Below are 22,135 nucleotides of genomic sequence, written 5' to 3' on the forward strand. Positions count from 1 at the left end.
ATTTTCTAATAAATAATTAAAAAATTTTGAAAAGTAAGCATTTGTCAGTGAGTCTCCAGTTCAGCTTTTGTAGTGCACAATGAAGTGGCCTATAATAAAGAACACCATTGGTTAATAAAGAGTTTGTTTGGAAAGTTCTGCCCTGAATACTTAAACAATAGAAAATACAATTAATCAAAACTTTTGGATTTTGAGGGAAAACTGTTTGCACTTTAAGATGCTTGTGAAAAGTGCAGTTTTGTTAATTTTCAGTCCTAAGGTTAAAGCCAAATTTTCTTGTCACTGGTACCTGATTTTTGTAAATAGCCATTGATTGCTTAAACTTTTAGAGAATTTTGAGCAAAATACAATAAAGTAAATCTTATATTTTTTTTTTTGCCATTTCATGGCTTTTTAGGAATCTATTTCATAACAGTATGTTTTTAAGGATCCAAATTTGACTAACTCGCTTAAATTGTTTGTTGGAAAAGGAGAATTGTATATGTATTTGGATTATTCAGACTACTATTTTCATTTGGATTATTCACGTTTTGGCCAGTGTAATCTTTAAACTTTGTCGAACTCTAAAACCTATAGGGAATTTTGAACTGGACCATTTATTTAATCCATTAGGCACATTGTTCTTTTATCAGCCACATGGAACCATGGTGCATACAATAAAGGTGCTGGTTAACTATCTGTTCTAAGTGATAATCCTTTGAAGGTTGAAGGCCCAATCCTTTCTAAAAATGATATCCAAGAAAAGAAAAAAAAAAAAGAAAAGAATAACACTTCTTTCTAGTCATAGCTGATAGAATAATCTACCTACCTTATTAAGTGTTAAGTCCAAAATTTTGTATAGATTCCTGATTTTGAAAAGATGCAGCTTATGAAGGTTAGAAGTTACATCAGCCAAAACGTGAAAATAATCAAGACGCAAATAGTAGTCGGAATAATCCAAAAGATACAAATTATCAATCCTCTTTCTGTGCATTTTTATTTAAATGTTAAAAATTATCATAAAATTTTAAAGTCTACAAATTTATTGGAATCTGGAAAAGTACAATATTTGCTTGAATAGCTCCAGCATTTTTCATAAATTTTTGAACTTTTTGTTTTTATAGCCAATGATGATGCATATGTTAGAGATTTATAAGTTTTTAAAATCTGTGTAGCATTCATTTTATACAGATTTCTTAGTCTACACATACTTTTTTAATCTTCATCTGTAAATATCAAATTCACAAAAGTATTTATTATTTAGCTATTTCTAAATTTCTTACATATCCAGACATAAAGAATAAACAAATTTTTTTTTTGATGGTGTTAATAATTTCAGATCAAAATCGCAGAAGAAATCAGATTTGTCTGACGTTTCCAAACCATTAAAAACTGAAAAGGAGAAGAAAGATGCCCTTGCAAATATTGATATTAATAATTATGCCAGTAAGTTTTTTTATTTTATGTTTTATCAGTTTGTTGTGTACAATTACTAAATTATTACATAGGCAGTGGGTGGGACTAAGTTACTACCTAGGGCGTGGGTGGGACTAAGTTACTACCTAGGGCGTGGGTGGGACTAAGTTACTACCTAGGCCGTGGGTGGGACTAAGTTACTACCTAGGCCGTGGGTGGGACTAAGTAACTACCTAGGCCGTGGGTGGGACTAAGTAACTACCTAGGCCGTGGGTGGGACTAAGTAACTACCTAGGCCGTGGGTGGGACTAAGTAACTACCTAGGCCGTGGGTGGGACTAAGTTACTACCTAGGGCGTGGGTGGGACTAAGTTACTACCTAGGGCGTGGGTGGGACTAAGTTACTACCTAGGGCGTGGGTGGGACTAAGTTACTACCTAGGGCGTGGGTGGGACTAAGTTACTACCTAGGGCGTGGGTGGGACTAAGTTACTACCTAGGGCGTGGGTGGGACTAAGTTACTACCTAGGGCGTGGGTGGGACTAAGTTACTACCTAGGGCGTGGGTGGGACTAAGTTACTACCTAGGGCGTGGGTGGGACTAAGTTACTACCTAGAGCGTGGGTGGGACTAAAAATAAAAAAATTTATTCTTAAAGTCATTATTTGCACAACTATTCAGTGTTTTGGCTGATAAAACCATTGACTGTGTTCAGATATATCTTTTCAAACTTGTGAACCTAATAGTTTAGCTTGATGAATCTATATCAACTTTTGAACCGGAATCTTTACATAAACCATGCTGAGTCTAGTGTTCTTGCCATAGCTTGAAAGAAGTGTTAATTTTATGTTCTTAGTTACTATCACTAGTGAATTTGAATTTTTAACCTTCAAAAGATTATCACTTAATATTTTCCTTGTTACCCCTCATGGACAATTCTACCATGAATCTTTGTAGCTTAAGCTTGTCTAGATCTAGATTATTACTACTTTATATTGTAACTAGATCAATTTGCCCTGTCTGGATTGTCACTTCCAGTTTAAAAAATTTATCTGCTTAAATAATTTATTTTCATTAATACCAATATCAGTTTTGACATTTTTCTAATGTCTATTATATATATTTTATTCCTGTTACTAACATTTTTTTCTAATTTCATGTGAAGATCAACTGTTATTCATTTGTAGATTGTTTTCAGAAGGGGCATTCAATATAAATTTAGAATTTGATTTGAAAAAAAAAAAAAAAAAAAAAAAAAGCTTTTAGCATCTCAAATTTTTAAAAGGCAATGATGGGTTAACGAATAAAGCTTTTACTTAATATCTTTGGTTTTTGGTTTGTTTTTTAAATAAACTTAGTATTTTGTTTAGTTAATTTTAAACATGTCATCTTAGGTTTAATTTTTTACAATTTTAATAAGAAACATACGTTTTTAGCATCACAATTTGCCCGAGTGTAAAATATGCTTAAATATGATATTTTAATTTGTCCAGGTTTCATATATAATAATAGTCGTGATTTCAAAAGTAAAAAGAAAATATGTAATTGGATGCCATCAGCTGGAATTGGAAAATGAAACTAGCATTCAAAGCTGGCGACATTACCACTGTACCAACATGACACACACAATAAACTAATTAAAAATAAACTAAGATGAATGTACAAAATTTATAATTTCTTTTCAATTTTGGCTTAACCCTTTAAAAACTATTTTAACCAGCTAAAGATCCATAAAAGATCCAATCATTTGAGGTCCTCTGTGATGTTTAGTTTCAGAGGGGATAGTTTGAAAATATGGAGACAGAAATATAGCCTCTTATATATTAGATAATCAAAGGCAAGAATAAATCATTTTTCTATAACTGTAACCATATAGCTATTTAGTGCTTTTAGTAGTACTCTTGCAGCCTTTTGAGTTTTTTTTTTAGTCCTCACTTAAAAAATATTTTCTCTTTTTGGGAGGGTAAGCAACTTGGTTTTAGTAGTACTCTTAGGGGCCTCCTTAATTTTAATTAGTGCTTGCTTTGAAGGCCTCCTGAATTTTATTTTTTTCACCAATTAAAAAAAAAAAAAGTGTCCTCAGGGCAATATTTTCACAAAATCAAATCACTTTTTATTTTGAAAATTTATTCTCTTACTCTTTAAGGGCTAATGGGTAGTCTTGTGTGTGTGTGTATGGATATATAAAATGTTTATTTGTACATTTTTACCCTACACATATGCACGTTTCAACAGCACCTCTTTTCAGAGATTCTACCTCATCAGACTACAGAAAATCATTTTCCAGACTTGGCCCCAAAACATTCTTTTATATAATTTTACTAAAGAGAAAAAGGGAGCAACAACGGAACTACCATAAATGAGAGAGTAGGGGAAAGAAAAGGAAGAGGTAAGCAGCAGGTTAGTCAGTGTTCAGGTTTGGTGTTTCAAAAAAAAAAATTTTTTTTTTATATTGCTGATGGTTGTAGAAAAGTTCATCTTTGGAGTTGAAAATACCAACACTGACCACTTGTTCTGGTTGTGGACTGACCGAACTGCTGTTGACCTCTTCCCTTTCTCTCTTCACATATTTTCACCCTTTCTTTCTCCCTGCTCTCGCATTTATGGTAATTTAATTGTGCACCCCTTTTCTTACTAAAAGTTAGATAAAAAAAAAACTTTATATAAAAAATGTTCTTGGGCTGAATCTGGAAAATGATGATGGGATCTCTGAAAAGAGATTCTGTTGAAACATCTGCAAATATGTAGCGAAAAATGTTTGTGCAAATAAACATAAAAATGCTCTGCTCATTCATCGAGCATTTTTTGATAAACGGGAATTTCAGTGGATTTACATCTAGGAAACTTAACGATTCTGTTGTATTTAGTTGTTTCACTTACATAGGTCGTGAGGGAGTTGCCTGCCCATTGTTTATTTGTTCCTTTGTTTGGAGGGACTGTAATCTTAATTTTTTTTTTTTTTTTTTTAAATATTAAATATTCTTTACATGCATGAGTTATCCATTATCTGGTTATCATCTGTGATCAGCATGACTAAACTTTTAACAAGGATCGAACTCATAACTGCACACTCGGCAGCCTGATGTTTTACCACTGAGCTACGACACTGTCAATTTTTTATGCACAATTTAATCGCTTTTAAATGTAAGATTTATTGTTTTTTTTTATTAGGAATTTCAAAAATATGTCCCCCCTAAAAAAAGGGTGGGGGGGGGGCAATGCAAATAAACAAAAGGCAAGTAACTCCCTCACTGCTTAGGTAAGCGAAACAATTAGATACAACAGAATCATTAATAAAAAATAAATACATAAAAACCCCAATAGATATTGCATTTAAAAACAATAATTTTATGTGTAAAAATTTAACCGGGTGTTGTAGCTTAGTGGTAAAACATCAGACTGCCGATTAGACAGTTATGAATTTAATTCTTAAGTTTAGCCATGCTGACGGCTGGTAATACCCAGAAATATGTTCATGGATAACTTTTATGCACATAAAAATATTTAATTAATACTTAAATAAAAAAAATATTTAATAAAAAAAAATTAATTATATATAAATAGATTAATAATTTATTTAAATACTATACATTAGTATCCATTAAACATACTCAGGTTACTCCAGAAGAGCATCACTTAGAATTGAATTTTACATAATACTTTGTTACACCACTCACTGAAGGTTTAAAGTTCAATCCTCAGTGTGAGTGATATTAAATGGAATGAGAGCATACTACCCCTGTGGATTAAATAAAGGGTTCTGTTTAAAATTCTATACAGATTCCCATGTTCAACAAGATACATTTAAAGAAGGTTGGAGATTACACTGGCAGAAACATTATGAAAATAACACTCAAGATATAAACAGTAGTCCAAATAATAAAATTATCAAGCCTCATCTAAAAAAAAAAATTCAGATACCTTTGTTAGTGTTTAACACAAAATATAAATCACTACACAAAAATCCATGGTTATTTGCTAAAAATCTAAATTTCGATATGCAATTTTTTGCATTGTCTTCTGTCCTCATCCTGCACATTTTAATCTCTTTCACTTTTTTTCAGGTGTTGTCGTTATAGATGACCAGCCAGAAGTCACTATTGATGACCCTAACTTTTTGTACGAAAGTAATGATGGTTTTCAGGAAGTTAAAACTAAAAAGTCTCAAAAAAGCAAGCAGAAGGCACTGCAAGAAGCTGAACTATTACTACTGCAGCAGCAGCAGCAACAACGCAAACAAAGTGAACAGAAGAAAGAAACAATTGCAAAGGTAAATTTCACAATGTGCAGAATTGTTTTTTCAATATTTTTTTTAAAATGAATTATCATTATCAGTCCAATGCAGTTGATAGATCAAGTGCTCAATTTAAACTTGTGAAAATGTCCGACTTCTAATAATAATGTATGTACTAACAGAATCCCAGGGAAATTCCAGTTTCTTTTTCATCAATCTAATCTTTACTTTGAAAATAATATGTCCGGCTTAATAGTATGAGAAAAAATTCTCTTCTATATAAAAATAATTTTATTTGTTTATTCTGCCATATCTCTTGTTTGCAGCATATTTAGTTTACCATTTTGTTTTACATGCTGACATGTTGGGTAGTTTTTAAAAATTTTCCTCTAGGCCATCTGATCTAAACCTGTCTTTAAGACATGCATATCATACTCTTAAATCATTCTTCTCCATGGAATACATATTCTAAATATGCATGATATATAGGCTGATTCCTTGGTTGCCAATGATAATGTACTGTTGATGGCAAAAGTTCCCTGAACTCCATCCACTCCTAACTCTTGCTTTCATACTACCATCAGCTCCTCTCTATGCTCCAATGGTATCAAAATCACAAAACTTCTATACAGCCTCAGTAGTCTTGCCATTCAAATATTTTCTCCATTTTCAGTTCTCATGATCTCATTTCTAACAAACTAATTATTATCTACCTGTAATTCCTCTGCATTTAACAGTTAGAAATTGCTTTAAATAATTAAAAATAAACAGGACAAAGTGTTAGAAAAATTATCAATAATTATAGCAACTTTTGATCTTAATTTTTTTGCGTGTAAGAATGAAAAATAAACATTTGTAAAATTGTTCATTTATGAAAATATTCGGTTTTAGATTTGCGATTCTTTCTGCAGAAAATTGGTACAATTCTTTCCTCACATTTTTGATAAGTAGAAGATTTGTAAGCCAAGATTATTTTAATTCTCTGCTGCCTGTAGGAAGGCCTTTTCATGATAAATGTTTGCCTCCAAATCAGTTTCCATACTTTTTTTTTGCATTAGCAATATTCAGCTTAATCTTTCCCCATCAAGTGAAAATAGGCAATCTAATAACAATTTTATGGTTGAGTCTGTTCTATTTTTTTTTTTCTTTTTCAAAGAAGGAAAGAAATTGTTGACTTCTGTACTATTACATGTTTTATCAGCTATAAAAGTACTTTGATGCAAAGTTTCAATTATGCTTCGCAATTCAGAGTAGGTAGAAATAAGTATTCAATTTTTATGTACATAAAAAAATAGTGGTAAAAACGTTGGTAAAATCTGACATGATTATAGTTTTTTTGTTTTTGTTTTTTTTGTTGTTTTTTTGATAAAACTGCAAAAATGCCTGAAAATGGCAATGGCATAAGGGCTGAACTTTGTAACTATAATGTAATTATGTATATGAGAAAATGTGTTTCTATTTTGATGTTCATATGTGAAATCTATTTTTGATGAGGGATATAGGTATTTTACTTTTTAGCAGATCTCTGCTTTTGTTAATCCAGAAAAATCAGATTTCCATTAAATTGCTAAATCTACACATAGATGCAAATTCTCCTTTTTTTTTTCTTTTCTTTTTTTTTCTTTCTCCATCTTGTTTTACCTTGCCTCTTTTCTTATAACAGCTCTCTCTGAAAACTGGCAATGTTCATTTTGCTGTGAAGGCTTCATGATGGGCATAAAGGAGTTAGATAACTTTTATTTCATTAAATAACTTCCAGTTTCCTTCATTCTACGTGCAAACTCAGTGTCTCAATTAATTTTGACTTTAAATTGGTTTGTGTTGTTTAGGAAACGTTTTTTGTAATGCCCTATTCACCCACTGTGATCCCTCAAGTTGAGAAATTCTTCATTTTAGCCTTTTATTTTTGCATTAGTACACACACACAAATGTAATCTATATATATAAAAGTGAAAATGTATGTATGTATGTTTGTATGTCTGCTTAAAACTTTCGACAGACACAACAAAAATTCACAAACTTGGTCTCATATGAAAGCCCCACCCTCCGGACGACAAATATCGAAACATTGGCCCAAAAGAACCATGAGAAGTGGGTCAGCTGATCGATTTTCTGCAGGGGGGGGGCAAAAAAGTGACATTTTAATGATATTTATACATAATTTAATAAACGCTGAGTCATGTCACGTGACCCTGACGTAAGCAAGCTGTAATGTGATATGTATATGAAAACATTGAATAGAGACTTTTGTTATCGGTAAAAGAGACACATCATACACATCAAAATACAAAAATTTAACATTAGGAAAACGTTACCAAAGTTATTAGCACTTAAAAAATAGTTAGATACGATAGTTAAACGAAAAATAACAAGCCAAAAATGTGAAGTAAAAAAAAAAAAAAATAAAAATACGCTTACAAAAAATATCAATGTTTTTATAAAAAAACAAAACAAAGTGAGACGCCATTCTCCTTTTTAGTAACACTCTTTAGAGTAAGGAAGACGAAGTGAGAGAGAGAGACAGACACACACACACACACACACACACACACACACACACACACACACACACACACACACAGAGGGAGAGAGAGAGAGAGAGAGATGTCTAGACAGGAAACGAGATTCGTTTTAGTGTGTTTTAAAATGTAAATAAACATATGAGTGATTGTATTTGATCACGTCCCAGGCCTATATCTTCCTTATTTTCGAGTAACGTTTGTTTCTACGAAAGATGAGACTGCTTGAATTCTAGGAACAGATACTACACTTTGATCTTAGCCAAAAAGACCAAGTAAAAAAAAAAAGATGCGTATTATATATTTTTCGTATATTAGCTTAAATTCTAAGAACTTTGATCTTATTTATCTATTTTATTGTCGTCAAAAATGAAATTATGATTAAAAAATCACAAAAACAAAAGTAACAAACAATAAAATTAAGCATAATACTACACTTTGATCTTAGCCAAAAGACCAAGTAAAAAAAAAAAAAGATGCATATTTTATATTTTTGGTATATTAACTAATTCTATTTAGAGGGAGGAAGGTGAGAGGCATATTATGAGTTAGTGGGAGGATAGGGCGAAAGACGAAACCGCTTTATTTCTAAGAACAGATACTACTCTTTGATCTTAGCCAAAAGACCAAATTAAAAAAAAAGAGGCGTATTATATATTTTTTGTATATTAACTAATTCTATTTAGAGGGAGGAAGGTGAGAGACATATTTTGAGTTAGTGGAGGAAGGGGGCGAAAGACGAAACCGCTTTATTTCTAAGAACAGATACTACATTTTGATCTTAGCCAAAAGACCAAGTAAAAAAAAAAAATGCATATGGGATAAAATTGATGCATATGTACGAGCAAAATACCCAGCGTCGCCTGTAATAGTGTGACATAACACTGGCACAACATATATACTAGCTGATTTTTTTTTTTTTTTTTACAGTGATCACCACTTATCAAGGCCCGGAAACCACTCAGGGATAAGGGTTATTGCAAGTACATTACGTTAGTGTGGAGATTTGAAGTGTTTACTTAAAGGGGGCGGTTCATTAGGAATTTGTTAACATTGGACTTGAAGACATTCAAGTTGTAGTCTGGTGGGAAGCAGGCAGACGGAACAGAGTTCCACAGGCGTGCAGTTTTAAGAAAGAAGCTTTGTTCATGGAATCTGCGTTTTGATTTAGGCACAGATATAGAGTGGGGGAAATTTTTCACAGTGGATTCAGCTAGACGGGTGTTTTTCGTGAAAGATTGGCGAGGGGGGGGGGCAAAGATTGGAGTTCAGACGAGCACCTGCCATGGAAATAACGGCATTGCCTGGGATTGGAAGAACACTCGGCGACGCCTGGGATTGGAAAAAATTGGTTGATATATATACTAGCCAAATGCCCAGCGTCGCCCGGAATGGATTACATAGATGGATATCTGTACTAGCAAAATACCCAGCATAGCCCAGGATTGGATAAAGTAGGTGTATATGCACTAGCAGAACAACCGGCGTCGCCCGGGATTGTATGACATAGGTGGATTTGTACTAGCAGAATACCAAGTGTCGCCTGGGATTGTATGACATAGATGAAGTATAGGTCCGATTTGACAATTTTGAAGGTGCTTGTGCAGTATAGGTCCGATTTGAAAAATTTTGATGGTGCTTGTGCATTATAGCTCCGATTTGAAAATTTTGAAGGTGCTTGTACATTATAGGCCGATTTGACTATTTTGAAGGTGCTTGTGCAGTATTGGTCCGATTTGAAAAATTTAGATGGTGCTTGTGCAGTATAGGTCCAATTTGAAAAATTTAGACGGTGCTTGTGCAGTATAGGTCCAATTTGAAAAATTTAGAAGGTGCTTGCACAGTATATATGTTATAATATGCAAGTTACCTCCTTTGGATGTAGCTTCATTATCAGATTCCATTAGATTAATATACAATCATTGTTATAATATGCAAGTGACCTCCCTTGGATGAAACTTCATTCTCGAATTCCATTATATTAATATACAATCATTGTTATCATATGCAAGTGACCTCCCTTGAGTGTAGCTTCATTGTCGAATTCTATTAGATTAATATACAATCATTGTTATAATAGGCAAGTGACCTCCCTTAGATGTAGCTTCATTGTCGAATTCATTTAGAATTATATACAATCATTGTTAAAATATGCAAGTGACCTCCCTTAGATGTAGCTTCGTTGGCGACTACCATTAGATCACGCAAGTGGTCTCCCTTGGATGTAGTTTCATTTTCGAGTACCATTAGATTAATATACAATCATTGTTATAATATGCAAGTGACCTACCTTGGATGTAGCCTCATTGTCGAATACCATTAGCTTAATATGCAATCAATGTAATATTATGCCAGTGAACGCTCTTGGATATGGCTTTATAGCTGGATATTTGTACTAGCATAATACTCAGCATTGCCGGAGATTGTATAAGAAAGGTGTATATATGTACTAGCAAAATACCCGACGTTGCCTGGGATTGGATGTAATAGATGGGATGTTTCCTAGGAGAATACCTGGGATCGGATCAAATAGGTGGATATTTGTGCTAACAGAATACCCCATATAGCAAGATGTTGCGATTGTGTCGTAAAATCATGAAAAATTATTGTCCAAATTAGTAACATATCCAAGAATTATGAAAAATGATGAAATGCGAGTTATTTGTTGGTGTTTTTATAAGGAAATAACACGCCAAACAATGACACAAAGTAATTATTTTAGCAAAAGGAAAGGATATTATGTGCGTTAAATTATAAAAAACGATTGTCGAAATTAGTAACATATCCAAGAATTATGAGAAGTGATTAAATGTAAGTTATTGGATTGGTGTGTTTATAATGAAATGAACAGCCCAGATATAGTCTTAAAGTTAATATTTTATTAAGAGGGGGTCGATTATGTGGGTTACATCATTAAAAATGATTGTAGAAATTAGTAACATATCCAAGAAAAGTGAAAAGGGATGAACTGTGAGTTATGTGATTGGTGTGTTTGTAATGAAATTACCAGCACAGACAATGTCTCAAATGTATTATTTTAGTAAGAGGAAGGGGATTATGTGGGTTAACTCATGAAACATGATTGTCGAAATTAGTAACATATCCAAGAATTATGAAAAATGATGAAATGTTAGTTATTTGATGTGTATGTTTGTCTAGAGTGTCTATTTCATTACAAACATACACATCAAATAACTAACATTTCATCATTTTTCATAATTCTTGGATATGTTACTAATTTCGACAATCATTTTCCATGATTTAACACACATAATCGCCCCTCTTACTAAAATAACAACCATGCGACATTGTCTAGAGTGTCTATTTCATTACAATGTTGCATGGTTGTTATTTTAGTAAGAGGGGCGATTATGCATGTTAAATCATGGAAAATGATTGTCGAAATTAGTAACATATCCAAGAATTATGAAAACTGATAAAATGAGTTATTTGATTGGTGTGTTTATCATGAAATAACCAGAGACAATGTCTCAGTTATTATTTTAGCAAGAGGAGAGGGGATTATGTGGGTTAAATCATGAAAAACGATTGTCGAAATTAGTAACATATCCAAGAACTATGAAAAGTTATTAAATGCAAGTTATTTGATTGGTGTGTTTGTAATGAAATAAACAGACCAGATATTGTCTCAAAGTTAGTATTTTAGTAAGAGGGGGTCGATTATGTGGGTTAAATCATAAACAATGATTGTCAAATTTAGTAACATATCCAAGAATTATGAAAAATGATTAAATGGGAGTTATTTGATTGGTGTGTTCGTAATGAAATAGACAGGTTAGAAGAAGTATCAAAGTTGTTATTTTTGTAAGAGGAAGGGGATCGTGTCGGTTAAAGAGGGAGGGGCGATTATTTGGGTTACTTCATTAAAAATAATTCTCGAAATTAGTAACATATCCAAGAATTATGAAAAATGGTCAAATGTGAGTAACTTCATAGGTGTGTTTGTATGGCTGTTTTTGTTTTTTTTCATTACAATGTCTCAAAGTTATTATTTTAGTGATAGGAGGTGGCGATAATGTGGATTAACTCATGAAAAATTGTTGAAATTATTAACATATCCAAGAATTATGAAAAATGAAGTTTTAGTTATTTGATTGATGTATTTATAATGAAATAAACAGCCCAGTCAATGTAGCAAATTTATGATTTTAGTATGAATTGGGCGATTAGATGTGTGCACTCATTAAATTTGATTGTCGAAATTCATAACCTATCTAAGAATTATAAAAAATGATGCAATGTGAGGTATTTTATTGATGTGTTTCTAATGAATTTAGCCCAGAAATGTCTCAAAGGTATTATTTTAGTAAGAGGAGAGGGGTTTGAAATTAGCAACATATCCAAAAATTATGAAAAATGATGAAATGTGAGTTATTTGATAGGTGTATTCGTAATGAAGTAGACAGACCAGATAATGTATGGAAGTTATTATTTTAGTAAGAGGTCGCAATTATTTTCGTTACTTCATTAAAAATAATCGTCAAAATTAGTAACATATCCAAGAATTATGAAAAATGATATGTGAGTTACTTTTTTGGTGGGTTTTTAATGAAATAACCAGCTATACCATGTCTAAAAGTTATTATTTTAGTGATAGAAGGTGGCGATAATGTGGATTTACTCATGAAAAGTGATAGTCGAAATTAGAAACATACCATAGCTTATGTATCAAAGTTTTTATTTTAGTAAGAATGGTGGTGATAATATAAGTTAAATCATGTGACATGGTTGTTGAAATTAGTAACATATCCAAAAATTATAAAAAAATGATGAAATGCAAGTTATTTGGATGATGTGTTTGTAATGAAAACCAGCCAAGACAATGTCTCAAAGTTATTATTTTAGACAGGTGAGCGATAATGTGGGTTAAATTGTCGAAATTTGTAACAATTCAAGAATTATGGGATTTAACGAGATACGTCCACATATATACTTACAGATTACCCGGAGTCACCCTGGATTCAATGAGATACATGCAAATGTATGCAAGCAGAATACACGGTCGCTTGGGATGTAATGAGATAGATGCAAATATATACTAGCAGAATACTTGGCCTTGCCTTGGATTGAATTAGATTGATTGAAATATATACTAACAGAATACCTTGTGTCACCCAGGATTTAATGAGAGTGATTGAGATATATACTAGCAAAACACCCAGTGTTGCCTGGGATTGAATGAAATAGGCGAGAATATATATTAGTAAAATACCTGGCATCGCTTGAGATTTGATGAGATAAATGTGTTGTATATTACCCGTCCTTTCATATACATGCTATAAATGACCTACCCTAGGTAAGATACAATTATTTCATATGTGTAATACCTGTCTTATGTAGGTAAAATATTCTTTTGCTCGAAATAACAAATGATACAAATTCCTATCTCATAAGAATCTCATTGTTTATACGGCCCCGAGCAACGCCGGGTAGCCCCGCTAGTCTTATATAAAGGACAGTTGTATGTGTATTTGTATCTCTGGTTACAAGTAAAAAATGATAAAACAAATACCAACAAAGTTCATATTTGCTTGATCGGTGTTGCCCAAATTAATATCTCAAATTTAGAAAAGAATATTCATTCTCTGAAGGTCAGCTCGGCCAGTTTACATCAGGGTGGGTTGGTTTTTCAATGCTATTTACTAATTTGGAAAGAATGACGACTAATTTCCAGAGGAATCTGTTATAATGGTGTGTTATGTGTGTGTCCAGCTAAAGAGGAATGGACTAGATAAAGGGAGGGATAAAACAGGGAAAGAGAAGAGCTTGAAGTTTTTATAGAAATGTTAGACTTCAACACTTATAGAAATGCATCAATATTGAAGAGTTAATATTAGTGTTTTTGGTATGATTTTATTTAACGTGTTTGGTGATTTAAACATTTTTTTTAACATTGAAATCTAAAATTGTAAAAGTTAAATTGTATATAAAAAAAAAAATTTGTTTTTACATAAACTACGGAATTGCTAATTGTTTTGTGTCCTTTTTTTTCCTCTCTTGATTATTTCACTTCAGGTTATTGCTAAGAAAAGGAGTGTCAAGGGGCTTGGTAAATCTGGCTATAGCAAATTACCCCCACGTCTTGCTAAACAGAGAGAACAAAGGGAACGAGAACGAGAAAAGTACTTGACTTTGATGCCCAAAATAGAGAACTGGGATAACAAGTTAGCAAACAACATTCCCCCACCAACAATAGCAGCAGCAGCGGCGGCGGCAGCGGCAGCAATGGCAGCAGCATCCTCAGTATCATCATCATCATCATCGAAGGCAGTCAGCCCACCAATTGATGTTGCTTCTAAAAGTAAGCTTCCTCAACATTGACTGCCCATACCTATGCCAATCCCCACCCCTCGTCCCTTATATTTTGAGTAAATGAACTTTGGAAGTGTCATTTTATTTTTTTCTGTATAAAGACAATTTCAATCTTCCTGTAAAACAAGTATCTTTCATTATATCTTGGTCCTTTTTAAAAAAAAAGATGTTTGCAAAATTGATGGCCTAACTTTAGGATTATGTTCTATATATAATGTAAAAAAAAAAAAAAAAACTTCCTATGAACATCGGCACAGAAATGCTTGAGTTCAGAACCCATTGACAAAAATTCACTGTTATTTTGCATATGTGATAGATAAACAGTATCTCTGTGATAGGATCATAGGTAAAATAAGCTAGGGTCATTGCCACATACCAACAAAAATTATGAAAAATGACACTAAGTTGTGGCACTCAGAAAAATATGAGTGCATGATTGATAATGGGTAGGAGTAACCCAGTCTAAATCTCGCAAATGTTAGCCCTTATTCGAGAGAATATAATTTGCCAAATCTAGGTAAATATGATCAGAAAGCAAAAGACCATATGAAAGAAATTAGTAATGGAATGCTATTTCAAAGAACATGATCTCAGTTATGCCATCAATTTTACAAACACCCTGTATATATAAAGTTCTCTCCTTTTTGATTTTGTAATAAAAGTTTTCATTGTTGATTGAATATTTTCAGATGCAATAAAATCTTTTTTTCTGTAATTATAGAAATTCTTATGTTGCCTTTTAAACTGCCTACATAAAGCATGCACCTATTTGCAGCATACACTCCTACTACTGAAACTACCAAAAATCCAAGACAAAATTTTTACATAACTAATTGTGACCAAATATATCTACATTAGCAACCTCCCCATCATACTTTGCTTATAGGTTGTTACTAAACTATTGTTCTTTTGTAACAAAAATAAAAAAAAATCAGATTTATTTATTTGTTAATGTAGTTATCATTCTCTTTGACTAACTTCAAAAAATTTCATGGGTTTTATACCAAAAAAGAAAACCAATCATATATATATATTTTAAATTCATCTCTTAAAGTGTCTTAATTCACTCAAATACTTTTGAAAATTTCTAAACAGTTGGTAATCTGCTGGTGTGAGGTTCAGAGATTCTGGCATATTTCTCTTGGAAAAATTTTTTTATTTTTGTATGAGGTAGTGTTATTATAATGGATGATGCTAAACTGTTGACTAGTTTATATAAAATTTAATTAATGATTACTTAAGGAAAGTTTGTTGTCCAGAATTCAATTTAATTAATAACAAAAATACAGAAAAATCTTTAATGTGTACCTGTCACAGAGCAAAAATATCATATTCTAAAAAATCATGTAAATTGATCAAGTAGTTTTTTTTCTTTTCTTTTTTGTATACAGAAAATCATTCTTTTTATTATACAGTAATTAATAGTAATTTGTAGCCATTACAATGTTGATTTTGATCTCTATTTCTGTCTTGGTAATTTGAACTAAATATGGTGCCGAGACAATATCCTGACTTGCTCTTAAATTAAAAAAAAGACAAACTATTTGACTCTTTACATTATTTTGGAAATATACATTTTCTTTCTGTGACAGATATGTACATCATTAAGAATTTGCTGTACTTTTTTACAGGAATCCAAAATATGTTTTAAATGTTTGCTCCATTTAAAATATTAAAATTTATCACTGAAATTTAATGAGTTTGCTTAGAACCTTTCAAATGTTTTTTTTGTATTGTATTGTATTTTGGTTGTATTAGTCTTTTAATCCAATTTTTATCATGTTTAAGAACCATGGTGTTATGTATTACAAGTCACTTCATGATCAGTACAGTTGAGAAGTATGACTAGAGGCCTATTGACAAATGTTAAACTGTTGGAAATTTTTAAAGGAAATTAAATCGATTATATTTGAAAACATTTGACCCATTACCGAGGATAATAATAATGTGTTAATATATAACTGAGAATATTTTTGTTCCAATTTCAAATAGATATCTTTTACCAGATGTCTTTAATTTAATATTTATAAGTTTTCACAAATTTTATTTATCCTCATATATAGGTTTAAATATTATTCTAAGTATTTTCGAATTTCCTTTTAAAAGTTCTAAAAATAGCCTTGGTTCATCTGCGCCATAAAATGGCCTGTAATATACCCAGCATCATAAACTGTCCAGTATTTTAGCAATTGAAAATCCCATTATGAACTCCCTTAATTTTTTTTAATGACTTATAATTCGTGCATTATCAATAAATTTTATTTTTTAACAGTCAATCCATCATTATAAACTATTGTGGAGTTAATTTTGAAGTAAAATTTATTTTACTTCAAGATCTATTTTTGGCAGTTTAAATATACCACATTTTAGGAATTGGCAAGTGTTATTCCCAATATCTTAAAAGTATAAATCCAACTTTCTGCTGTAAATAAAATAGGCCTTGATAGGATAACTAAACAGAAAACTTTGCAATAACACCAGTCTTTCTTAGCTTAAGTTGGCACTACTTCTAATAAACTTAGGTTTCTTTTGGCCGCTATACATAAGCAATGTCTAGTCAGAAAAAGTGCTGTTGGAAATTGGGAAACCATTGCTTAACAATAGGTTGAAATTTCTATGACAATGTTTATAAAAAATTAACCATTTTGTGTTTTTCCGCCAGTTGTTTCCCATCAAACTCCAGACTTTGCTGAATTTGAATGGCAAAATGAACAGTTTTTATTGCCAACCACAAAGTACCCACAATTTTCTTTTTGTGTAGTTTTTTCCAACAGTTATTATGGTCCAAATGGAAACAATTTGTTTCTCTGGATTGTTTGCAGTTACTCTTTTTTTTTGTCCCATACATCTCTATGATATTGCCCTGTGACATTAGCAAACATTCTTTTGATCAGTGTTATTTTTTTTAATAACCAAAATATTGTTTCTTTATACAATGCTTCAATGGCATTGTACTGAGAATTTTCTACACATAATATATATGTGTATGTTTGTTTTGCATTTTTCCATCCTCCTTTTATCATGTCTAATCCAATAGATTTCTTTAAGATTTTTTTATTTACATTTGGATGCATCTCAAAGTAGATTTTTTAAAAAAATTAAGATATATTTTGCTCTAAAAGAAAATACTGGAGTTTTCAAAACCCATGGTCACTTTTTATTTTATCATGTGCTAATTGAATACCGTTATCTTTTAGGAAAATATTTTGTATTTTAATTTTTGAGTTTAATAGATCAATTCTTATGCTGTCTTAAAAAAAAAGTATTTAGAAACTTTTTTAAATAAGGATTTGCTGACATGTATTTTCTCTAAAGAACTCAACTATTGGGTTCGTAAGCTGTTTTTTGCCCAGTTTAGTGATATATTGTATACTTTTTAAATCCCCCTTCTTTCCCATTGTGCTGCAACTGTGTAATCTTGATTGGGCCCTGACAGATGACACCTAACTATTGCCCTTTGTAGATACTCTAACTGTGAGTACAGTGGTTCTGCTTCCAGGCTCTGCTGTCTTCCAACAGTCCTCTACAGCGGGGACTGCCTCCTCAGCAAGCACTGTAGTTCCTGCCCCATCTGCCCTGTCTGGGCCTCCTGTGAATGCCTGGAACAAGCCCATCAACATCTCCATTAACAGCACCCTACACAGCTCTACCGATATGAACTATGACAAAGGAGGAGACCAACATGACAGTGGTATTGATGTAAGTGATCCGCCAAACTCTACAGCATCTTCAACTCGAAGTTCTCCAAGTACAGAAAATAAAGTAAAGGAGGACCTGGTAGGTACTTGAATGTCGATTTAGATCCTAAAATGCTGTGAGAACATGCAGACACAGCACAGTGCATGGAGCTGATAATCTGATCAGTCGCATAGTTTATTTCAGTAGGTACTAAAAGTTTTGCTGGATTTCTCTTTCATTCCTTTTTCTCTACATTATTTCACTTTTTCTTTTCCTTTTTTTTTTAATTTTTTTTATTTTTTACATTGTTTTATATAAAAGTTTGTGTGTGTATACACACTCACACACACACACACACACACACACACACACACACACACACACACACACACACACACACACACAAATGTATTTATAAAATACAAAAAAAAACAAAAAACAATGCTTTGTAAATATCCAAACATGAGCTGTAGAGACTAATAAATGGCAGTAGATTGTGCTATGGTGTATCTGACTTCTCAAATTTACATTCACAAACATAAATATAGTTATTTATGCATGTTTTGCCATCTCTACAACTCCTTATTGTGACAAAATTTAGAGTAATATGAAATTGCATGATTTCCCTTTTGACTGGAATAGCTTCAAGTAGATACAAAAAATTGATTTATTAGTAATTTCTGCAAATTTTTGTCCATGCTTTAAACATTTTAAATCGACTTTGCTTTAAATATTTAGTCTTGCTAAATATTTTTTTTTTTTGCCTTATAAAGAAAGGCAAAGGAGTTTTTACTCATTTTCATCTACTGCCACCATGTCATTGGTAGTGAACATTGGGAAAAAAAGCATTTCTCCATTTCACCACTTTCAGAAATAAGGTTTCATGTTACTAAAACAAATTTAATTAGAAATTCATTTCCATAATCTTTCCATTAGTGTTTCTCAGTTACTTGTAGAAAATATTATTTCTGTCCTCAATTTGTTATCAAAAAATACATTCCATATGTGCAACATATATTTCATCTGTTGTTACACTTCTGTGCTTCCATGCATTTTCAAGTATTCATTCTGTTTTGCAAAAATAGTCCAGCTATTGCTGCTTATCAATTGAAATGCATGAACATATTACATTTCCTTTAAATTTAATTATATTCTTTAAATTACTGAATTATACATTTTATGTAACTATTATAACTACAATACCATTAAACTTTTCATCCCTAAAATCACACGTGCAATACTTTCTACTTAAATAGAAGCTTGACAGTTATACAGATGGACATTTCTGTAATAATGCATTTCTTATTAATTGCTTAATATAAAAATCAGCAAGGACAATAACTGTTATTTTTAATCCAAAATAAACCATTTCCCTCACAAAACTTTTTTCTGTATCAGCTTCGAAAATGTGCAAACAAAAATTAAAAACTAAAATGATTTCACTGCAATTCTGATTATTGCTGACAAGGTACAATTAGTGTATGTTACACACATTGTTTAAAGTCTTTCATTTTTTTTTTTTTTTTTTTATAAAAGCTTTACATTGAATTACATGTATTTTTGATTTTCTTTCTCTTACATATATATGCAATACACAAAGCAAAAAACCTACCAATACTAGGACATTTACCAGATTATTGGATTTCTAAAAAAAAAAAAAAATCTCTTCAAACTATTATATGATATAAAAAAATGAGAGAATCTAATCTAATCTTACAGATGATTATGTAAATGTTTATATATTTCAACCATCAAATAAAAAAAGAAATGAAAAATATTAAAGAAAACATGTATACAAATGTGACATGACAAGGATTAAAATGACCAAAATGTTTTAGCTTTTTTTTTTTTTTATCACATTTAACTCCAATTATCTTAAACTTTAATAAGAAAAGTAAAAAAAAAAAAAAAAAAAAAAAAAAAAATTTTAAATATTTTTCTGGTATTTTTGGTTTTGCTTTGCAATTTAAAAAAACAAACTTATAAAAAAGAATACATATTGGCAAAAGTGTCTAAATTTGTTGCTGTGATGCTAAAAATTATGTAAAACTTATTTTGAATTTTAAACTGTGTGCCATCGCCCCCAAACTGAAATTCTATTTGTTCCGTGATGTTTTATTAAACAAAAAATATAAAAATTCAATTGCACCCCTTTCTCTCTCTATCCATATTCAGAAATACTAATCTAATTAAAAAATTTGATCTTCATTATAATAGGGAAATTAAAAAATCAAAATATTCAATCTCAAGTAAAAACAATGATATTTACTTAATTGTCATGTCACAGTAATGAACATATCTAAAAATTATGAAAAACGATAAGTTACTAAATAATTATTAATGAAAATAGTTTTCAAAGACAATTGAGTATTGCAAACAATTGAGTTTTGCAAAAAACGAAACTGAAGAATTTGAATCGTAACAAAAAGGGAAGTAAATAATTTTTGAAAACAAACTCCTTGACTAATTTAGCAAAACTTGTCTTCAAAAACTGTTTTCATTAATAATTTTCTACCGTATTGTTTTTGTGATATTCTGTAACATGACAGTTAAGTAGATACTCTTCGTTTTATTTGAAATTCAACCCTTTGAATTTTGCTATCATAATAAAGAATAACCCAAAAATATAATTTGCAATATTTATTCTTGCAGAAAATGAGCTATTTCCCTTGCAGTGTTATAAGCAAGTAGTCATTAAAAATCAATTTTAAGCTTGTATTTATGTTTATCAATATATAATTTAATTATACTATTGGTTCTTACAAATAACAATTTAAATAATTTTTTTCTTTTCCTGTTTAGTAAAACTTTCCTATGAAGTTAATTCAACCAAACAGTAACAACAATGGAGAAATACGTAATACCAGATGGATTCAGTTCATTTACTTTTAGAATAAAACAAGTCATGCAGTTATGAATCCAATTCATTTTTATTGATACAGTTAATATTGATGTTATGTTTTGGTTGAGATAACCAGACTATCATAGTGTAAAAAAAAACAAAAAAAAATGCACTTTTCCAAAATCTTTGTTAGTTTCTTGCCTTTAATTTGTTGATTCTTTTTATTAAGAATTCTTTATAGTGCGGCTTTGTTCACAACTGCATTTTTAGTTCTTGCTTGTCATTCACACCTTTGCTTGCTTACTCTATTTTCTGTACTGCTGCTGTTTTTTAAAATTCTTTTTGTCCATGTGCCAATCATGCATGCTTGTTTGTTTTTTTTCTTACAAAAATCTTATTTGCAATCTTCAAGTTTAACTAGAAAGATAAGGGGAAGGGGTTTAATTGGGGAATCAAATTAATGCTTTTTTGTTTTAATCTTGAAATTTCAAATTAAATCACTCAATTAGATTTTTTCTTTTAATTAAAATTATCTAACATTTTAATATTTGAACAAACAGGTACAAGCATTAATTTTCAAGAACATTTTTAAGATAACTAATATTTATGAGAATTTCATCTGTATATTTTTATATATTCCATAAAATGTTATATATAATTGTATGTGTGTACGTGCATGGATACTTTTTTTCCCCCCATCAAGTTTTAAGTTCTAAAAATTACCAATTATTTCAACAACCTAAGGAATGACCTGAATCATTTGGACCCCCCCCCCCTTTATTTTCTTAATTTATTTAAGCTGGTAATGGCACATTCACCCACTCTCATATTATCCAGCCGAGAGATCTTTTTAAGATTCTAACCATTTGGTTTGCCGGGTATATTTGCCAGGTAGTTTTAGAATTTTTTTTCATAAGTCCAGTTGCTCTTATTAATAAACTAATTGCCTGTCCAAAAGAGGTGGTAATACCTAGATGGATTTACTTCAGACAAATTAATTTGTCTGAAGTAAATCCATTTAGGTATTACCACCACTTTTGGACAGGCAATTAGTTTATTAATAGTTGCCTAAGGCACTCTTACAAACTAATTCATTCAAGGTTTACTGCAGTGTAAATACATACTATGAGATGTTAA

The 22,135-nt window shown here is 31.1% G+C and overlaps 1 protein-coding gene across 11 annotated transcripts in view; it reads left to right on the top strand.

Moving 5' to 3' along the window:
- LOC145254879 (uncharacterized) overlaps positions 1-22,135 on the top strand; it is a 182,963-nt gene that overhangs the window by 126,192 nt on the left and 34,636 nt on the right. For 6 of the 11 annotated variants that reach the window (XM_080113754.1, XM_080113756.1, XM_080113762.1 and 3 more), the window contains 4 exons: positions 1,319-1,425; positions 5,457-5,662; positions 14,182-14,467; positions 17,963-18,255. In XM_080113754.1, the coding sequence (XP_079969880.1) occupies positions 1,319-1,425; positions 5,457-5,662; positions 14,182-14,467; positions 17,963-18,255 (892 nt within the window). The remainder of the gene's footprint in view (positions 1-1,318; positions 1,426-5,456; positions 5,663-14,181; positions 14,468-17,962; positions 18,256-22,135) is intronic. The other 5 variants (XM_080113755.1, XM_080113757.1, XM_080113759.1 and 2 more) reach the window with 3 other exon arrangements.

This window comes from Euprymna scolopes, chromosome 30 (assembly GCF_053919585.1).
Source record: "Euprymna scolopes isolate OS-2025 chromosome 30, ASM5391958v1, whole genome shotgun sequence".
NCBI classification, from domain to species: domain Eukaryota; kingdom Metazoa; phylum Mollusca; class Cephalopoda; order Sepiida; family Sepiolidae; genus Euprymna; species Euprymna scolopes.